General features: G+C 40.9%; 1 protein-coding gene across 1 annotated transcript; it reads right to left on the bottom strand.

Annotated features, from left to right (window-relative positions):
• Window positions 1-6015: 6015 nt before the first annotated feature.
• Window positions 6016-7267, bottom strand: LOC119817335 (casein kinase I-like). Its single transcript, XM_038334509.1, is given in 2 exon segments — window positions 6016-6321; window positions 6323-7267. Coding segments are annotated over 2 exon segments (1251 nt in total).
• Between the last annotated feature and the right edge of the window lie 479 nt (window positions 7268-7746).

Genomic DNA, 7746 nt, shown 5'->3' with positions numbered 1-7746 from the left:
TAAGAAGTAAGCAACTTACAAAATACTAGAAATCACAGAGACATTTTGCTGCCTGGACAGTCACCCAAAGTTCCTCTGTACCTTTGGGGCATCCATCTTTGGCCTACAGGCCCATAGTTTCCAGCAGACATTTCCATGAAGCAGGAAATTTCAAAGGTAGTTCAGTCAGTATCTGCTGTGTCCTTCAGAATGTCTCACAGACTTTTTCTTGAATCAGGAACCCCAAAAGATCATCTCATCTATAGGCAAGTTCAGCAGTCATCTCTCTGAGGGTTCTCTGTGTCCAGTTTATGCAATAGTTCAGGCAAGAGCAGTTTCTTGCCCAAATGGCTATCAAACTCCATAAGTAGCCTCTTCGATGCCCATCTTCCTCTTGAGGTAGCTGGTGCTGCCAGGAGCAGATGTGTCTCATTGTCATGAAAAGCCCTAAGTTATTAAAACATTTTAAATGCCATATTCCATAGTCTTTGAAAGATATGAAGAATGCCTATTTAACTTAAATATATCTCTATATATCTAGAAAATCTAACTTACATGACTATAAGCTTTACTATTATCGATGATTATCCATTAACAACCTATATTTCTTAATTACACATTACATTTTTAAATGAACAACACAATCATACCTTAATCAGTATCAGAAATACATATAACAAAATTAACCTTAATTTTAAATCACTAAAGCAAAATCCATATCCATGCAAATTATTCATATCTATATCATATCCTCCTTTAAATATAAAAGAACATTTATAAACAATATTTGGGAAAATGGGCGCAGTTTTTTCTCTCCAAACTGCTTCCTGCTGAGTGGGGGCGCTGTTATTTAGGTCTTTCATGGTATAACCTGTGTGCCAGGTTCATCTCAGTCGGCAGTTGGGTAAAGTAATTTTTTGAAGGTGTTCACAGCAACCTTTCTGGAGGGCGTGGTCTATCATACCATATTGGGATAGATGCAATCCATAGGGTCTCATTTTCTGTAAAAACAAAAGAAGAATCTCTTTTCCAAAGTATCATATCCTTAGATTCAAATTCTGAAGTCAAGGTATTTTCAAAATATCTTTCTTGGATTAGTTCAGCAGCATTTATAAACAAATATCTTTTAGCAGCTGTTGCTTCTTCCTCAGTATTCAAACAATTCAAAAAGAGCATAATAGTATACAGTATCAAGATTCTCTGTGTATTTTCCATCTTTGTGCAGCTTTATTTTTACCTTTACTATTTTGTTTATTTTTACTTTTATTTTTTTAGACGGGTTCTCTGTATATCTTCATCCTGGAATAACTCTGTAAACCAGGCTGTTCTTGAACTCACTGAGATCCACAGTCTCTGCTTCCCAAATGCTGGGATTAAAGGTGTGTGCTACAACACCTTTAACTCACAGAGATCTGTCTGTCTCTGCCTCCCAGGCATTGGGATTAAAGGCGTGTGCTACCACACCTTGAAGTCACAGAGGTCAATATACCTCTGCCTCCCAAGTGTTGGGATTAAAGGTGTGTACTACCACAACAAACTACTTTCTTTTTTTTACTTTTAAGAGCTTTAACCGTTAGCCTGCATAGATTTTTAACACATAGTAAACCATTTTGACGTTTTCATTAACTTTGAATCTTTCTTTTACTGTATATCTTTCTTTTTCTTTTTCTGACCACGAGCCTTTAAATTACTGAGCAATATGGGTAGGATTCAAGCCGCGGCTTTGCCAGCTAGATCCATCCCATTCCTTAGCTTTCCAGCCTCATGGTAGAGGTACCAGCTGTACCCATGTTTATCGCCACAACTCTGTGACGGTTCAAGGTCCCTGGCAACAAGCAAGCTGCAACAGTATCAAACAACAATCAAAAGCTCCATAGTCAGGACCGCCTGCTTGAAGGAGTCAGAGATTGCCCTGGCAGGACAGCCCAGAAAGCCGGCATTTTAAAACAGCACAACTTTTTTCCTGCTACAGCTGAAAACCGAAAAACACACGTTCAACTTTTCATCAATACCATTTAAGTTTTTCATGGCAGGACCTCTTAAAAGAGCTGCACGGTTTTGCAGCTAAAGCTGAGTCAGGAAGCCTCTCTTAGATGAGAGTGCTTGCTATCCAAACCCGAGAAATTGCTGCGACCAAGAACACATGCTTCACTCCATTCCTTCCCTAGCTTTCCCAAGCTTTCTGTGGATCCAGTTATCCACGTTGGGTGCCATTCTGTAGTGAGGTAGCTGCGGGCCGGCTTCTCGCAGCCCAGCTCCTGGCCACCCAGCTAGCTTTACCCAAAATAATTACACGGAAACTGTATTCTTTTAAATACTGCCTGGCCCATTATTTTCAGCCTCTTACTCACATCTTGCTTTAACCCATTTCTAATAATCTGTGTAGCACCACGAAGTGGTGTCCTACCAGAAAGATTCTAGCGTACGTCCATCTTGGGCTGGAGCTTCATCGTGTCTGGCATCTCTCTGAGGAGAGGCACGGCAGTCTGACTAACTTAGGAGAGGCGTGGCATCTGACTGAGCCATCTACCTCACTTCCTTCTTCCTGTTCTGTCAACTCCACCCACCTAAGGGCTGGCCAAGGCAGTTTCTTTATTAAAACAGAAGACCCTCCCACATCAAATCACAATTCCAGAGAACCTAGACAACAATGAGGAACCTAAGAGAGACATACATGGATATAATCTACATGGGAAACAGAAAAGGACAAGATCGCCTGAGTAAATTGGAAGCATGGGAACCATAGAATAGGGTTGAAGGAGAGGGGAGAGGCAGAGAAGGAGCAGAGAAAAAGGTACATCTCAATAAAATCAATTAAAAAAATCCAGCCTTAGCTTGACTTATTTCTTACCCACTTTCCTGTCTACACCTTGGCCCCTGTGTTTTTTTTTACCATATCTTTCTTCTTTAAATCTTACCTTTTCTCAATGGATTGCTGTATACCTGACTCCTAAAATACTCCTCCTTCTCAGGCTTCCCCTCCAAACGCCTTCTCCCAGTTTTCTCCTTCTTTATATTCTCTATGCCTACCAGCCCTGCTATTCCTTTCTCCTGTTTCACTATTGGCAATTCAGAGTTTTATTAGACTATCAGGTGTTCAAGAGAGACAAAGCATCACAGCTTCCCAGAGTTAAACCAATGCAACATAAACAAAATAACACACCTTAAAATAATATTCCCAGCAAAGTGGTTGGATGTGTAGCTTAGAGGTAGACAACATGCTTAACATACATAAAGTCCTAGATTCTATCTCCAACACTAGGTCAAAAACAGCAATCTCTGAAGAGAAACACACGAGTTATGCTCACATTGTATCTGAGACAAAGCATTCTACATTTCTCAGGAAGATAAGATAATCATTCAGTTGAGGGTTCAGATGAAATGTAAGTACTACAAATAACAAGAACAGATCTTTTCAACAACTTACTCTTTTCCTTCTTTTTTCTTTTTTCTTTTCTACAGAGATCTAGTTGCAGAAGTTATGTACCAAGAGGCTTGTTATAGAATTCATATCTGTGAGATTATTTAGCACCATAGGCCCTCTGGCACTAGTAATAACACCTACCCACCAATTTCTAATGACCATTAAATGAGACAATTAGTATAAAGCACTTAGCACAATGCGCAGAAAACCATAAAGTCTCAGTAAATGTTTCTTATCATTCTTCATAGCTATAGATCAAATAATATGGAAGGCAGCAAACACTTTAGTCTAAATGAATATTACATAATTTGTATGTTTATCATATAATTCTCAAGTACATTATTTTGAAATGTGTCATTTCCATTTCATAAATGAGGAAACATAGTTAATTCATAGGAAAGTAGGATTTGGGCCTTGGTTATTAAATCCCAAAATGCATGTTATTTTGACTTGCAGTGTTGTGAAGAGAAAACAAATAACAAATAGAGCTTGGGGTGAAACGGGGGACCAAGGAAAATAGCTCAATCTAAGAAGAAGATGAAATTTTTGAAAACTAAAAATATAGTTTTAGAAGCAAGGCATCTGAACCTTAACCATTAATCTTCCTTCCTTATAATCATAACCCAAAGAATGAAAGATAAGACTTTAAGGAAGCAAGACAGAAAAGAAAAGACTTGTACTTTAATAACTGTAAGGCCTCTAGTAACCTAGCAAAGGAGTTATTTGTGTTTGTATACTAAACCTAAGGTGTTTCACAATCCTAGGAGCACACTATTAATTTTCATCTTAATAGTGTGTCTGAAGTCATTGAGCATTTTCATTCTCTCTACCATTTATATACAAGAGGAAGCAGAGGAAATCTGGATATATAACCATGAGAAAGTCTATCAAGTACTCTTTAGTGTAGACAAGTTCCAACATTATGTGTTAAAGATATACTTTCTAGAGCCGGGCAGTGGTGGCGCACGCCTTTAATCCCAGCACTCAGGAGGCAGAGGCAGGCGGATCTCTGTGAGTTCGAGGCCAGCCTGGTCTACAGGAGCTAGTTCCGGGACAGGCTCTAAAACTCTAAAAAAGCTGCAGAGAAACCCTGTCTCGAAAAACCAAAAAAAAAAAAAAAAAAAAAAAGAAAAAAGAAAAAAAAAGATATACTTTCTAAACTCAACTTTAGGGGCTATAAACTAGATCATCTCCCCCAGAGTTCAAATGCCTATGAACATAAGTAAACTCCCGTAAATATACAAGTCAAAGAAAACAAAGCTGAGAATATGCCTTATCTCAAAGATTCACAGACACTCTTATGCCAGTTCATGTTGAAGAAATGTAGGTGTGAGGATACTGTCAGCAGCATTAGCTACTGCCTTGTGGCTATGACAAGAGCAGGTTAAGGCAGGGGTCATTTTGGCACCTAGTTTGAATGTATAGTCCATCATTGCATGGAAGTCATTCATGGCAGCAGCAGTGTGAGACAGCAAGAAAATGAAGAGATTGGTTCTTGCACTCATCTCACTTTCTGTCTTTAGTGCAGTCCTGGGATCTAGCCCATTAAATGGTACCACCCATATTATAGCAGATCTTCCCACATATATTGACCTATTTTAGATAATTCTTCATAGACTTCATAAAGGTTTGTTTCCATGTTGACTAATTTGTACCAAGGTGCCAAGACTAAATAATCACGATAAGATGATTGATCTTAGGTCCTCTTGCCAAAGGAGCTGTTTGAGAAAATACTTGGTTGATAAATGCTGTAGTAGTGCATGTTATTAACTAGCAGCCTGGTGACTTTAACCTATAAGTCATGATCCTATATGGGCGGTTATGAAAAATTTAACATCAGTAAAATATTTCTTAATCTTTAACAACTAAATTTTTTTTTTTTTTAAATCAAGTACATAATAAACCTTAAGTGCGTCTGGCAGTGAGCGTTTATGTTGTATGGGATGACTTCACTCCAACCTCAGTTCAGGATACATAATTTGGGCATTTTACAATGCATCTGCTATTATACAACAATGCCAACGTATATCATCTAAAATTCAAAGATTCAGTTTCAAGACTGTAGTATATGTCAAATTACCATGTTTTTTACTGCAAATACAAAGGTTTCTAATCTTATGGAATCTATGTTTAACTATGGAAAACAAAGACTTTTTTTTAACAATAAAAAGACAGATTTCTTTACACAGATTTAAGCCAGTAATTTTTAGCAAAATGATACAAAACTGTCTTAACCAAGTAGAAGACTGGCAGCTGGATCGCAGGGAGTGCAGGTCCTCCACCACTGGCTGGAACAGAGAGCTCTTCACAGGGAGTCGGGTTCTCTCTGCAATGCTCTCCCAGCCTCTGCTGTTCATTCCAGCCCCATGGTAACTGAGCTCCCATGGGGCCCTGGTGGCAGCCCCTGGCGGTGGCAGCTCTTGGAGCCTGTCCATTTAGTTTGTGTTTGATTCCCCATGAGCGTCGCTGGGTGAGTGGCCTGGAGAGCTCCCGGCATTTCGGGTTTAGACGGTGGGGGGGGGGGGGGGGTCGTGTCACTAGTAAAGCCATTGGTAACAGAGTAGATCAGCCATGCATGCATTGTCTGCCCTTCACAGCAAAAAGGAGAGTTCTCATCGGTGCACGACAGACTGAAGACCACTGGAAGCCACCCAACCGGGAATCTGTGAGGTGGACATGCGAGAGGTATCTTGTCTTGTCGTGAGATCAGAGGAGGTAACGTTGACTGGTGTCCCACGGTGCAGCCCCATGCTCACTTTCCGTTCTCGTTCCATGCCAGAGACGGGCCTAGGAGAGGTGTTGGCCCTGTGTGAGGTAAGGGTAAGGGGCGTTGAGGGAGCCACTTCCTGGGTTCCCCGCAGACGGCCGGAAGCTGTAGAAGAGAGGCCATGGGTGGCTGGATTCCGGGAGTGTCTGTCTTAAGCGCTCCTCTAGGTCCCGGCGTTCCTGCTCAGCATCGTCTGCAGCTCGGCTGGCACCAAATTTGAGCATGTTCCAGTTGAACACATAGTCGTAGGAGTAGCCCTGGCGATGGGACAGATTTCTGAAGAGCTGTCTCAGGTAGGAGTAGTCAGGTTTGTCATCAAAACGTAAAGAACGGCAGAAATTTAGGTACGTGGCAAATTCAGAAGGATAGCTCTTGCACAGCATTGAAATGGGGGTGGATATCTTCTTCTCACTGATCCTCTCATACTTCTGCCTCTTGGTGGCGGCCTTCAGCCCCTGCCAGGGGAGAGAGCCCAGGTTGAAGTACATCAGCACGTACCCCAGAGACTCCAAGTCATCCCTTCGAGATTGTTCAATTCCAAGATGTGTGTTGATGGAGGCATAGCGTGCCGTACCTGTGAGATTCTTGTTCTCTCGATAGGGGATATGCCGGTGGGTGCAGGCATCCTGGTACTTCTTGGCCAGACCAAAGTCAATGATGTAGACCAGGTTGCCTTTCTTTCCCAGCCCCATGAGGAAGTTATCTGGCTTCACTTCTCGATGAATGAAATTCTTCGAATGAATGTACTCAATACGACTTATCATTTGGTCAGCAAGCAACAGGACAGTTTGCAGACTAAACTTCCTTGAACAGAAGTTGAAGAGGTCTTCTAGGCTCGGTCCCAGTAGCTCCATTACCATGACATTGTAGTCCCACTCAGCCCCACACCATCTGATGGTGGGGATGCTCACTCCTCCCTGCATCATTTTGTAGATCTTGCTCTCAATGTGGAGCTGAGGATGCTTGGTTTTGACACATTCAAGCTTGACGGCAACTTCTTCTCCTGCAGCAATATCCGTACTGAGATAGGTGGCTCCGAAGGAGCCGCTGCCGATCTTAATGCCCAGCCAGTACCTGTTCCCGACCCTCAGCTCCATGACAGCGGTGCGGCTCGCTGCTGCCCGCCGGGTCGGCCGCTTCCTGGGTCTGCCAAGACTTTTTAAGTATTTTTTGATCCCTCCTTTGCTCTGATGCTAAGATAAACAATACCATAGCTATGTATACAGTTTCTTTAAATCTTCAATGTCACTACATGTTTCTAAGATGTCTCTACATTTTTGCTTAACAAGGTTCAATAGTTAGTTGACAGTTATTCTGTAAGTACTAAATTAACATATCTTTGAAGTACTTTACAATGTTTGATTTTAAAAACCGCTCTATGAGTTACTGACTTGAGTTTCATATAAAAATTAAATAAGATTTATTTGGGGATTAGGACAGAATTTCCAAAAATTTCTGAAATTGTTCTAAATATATATTTTTTTTATTTTATGCCATGTATTTATGCAAAGTGGAATATTCAGCTTTGGTGATTATGCAATCAAAATATTGGTTAATTCTGAAAAATATTCAAGAT

The sequence above is a fragment of the Arvicola amphibius genome, chromosome 6 (genome assembly GCF_903992535.2).
Source record: "Arvicola amphibius chromosome 6, mArvAmp1.2, whole genome shotgun sequence".
Taxonomy (NCBI): Eukaryota; Metazoa; Chordata; class Mammalia; order Rodentia; family Cricetidae; genus Arvicola; species Arvicola amphibius.
The sequence above is the reverse complement of the archived record's forward strand: the minus strand, read 5'-3'. Positions and strand labels throughout refer to the sequence as shown.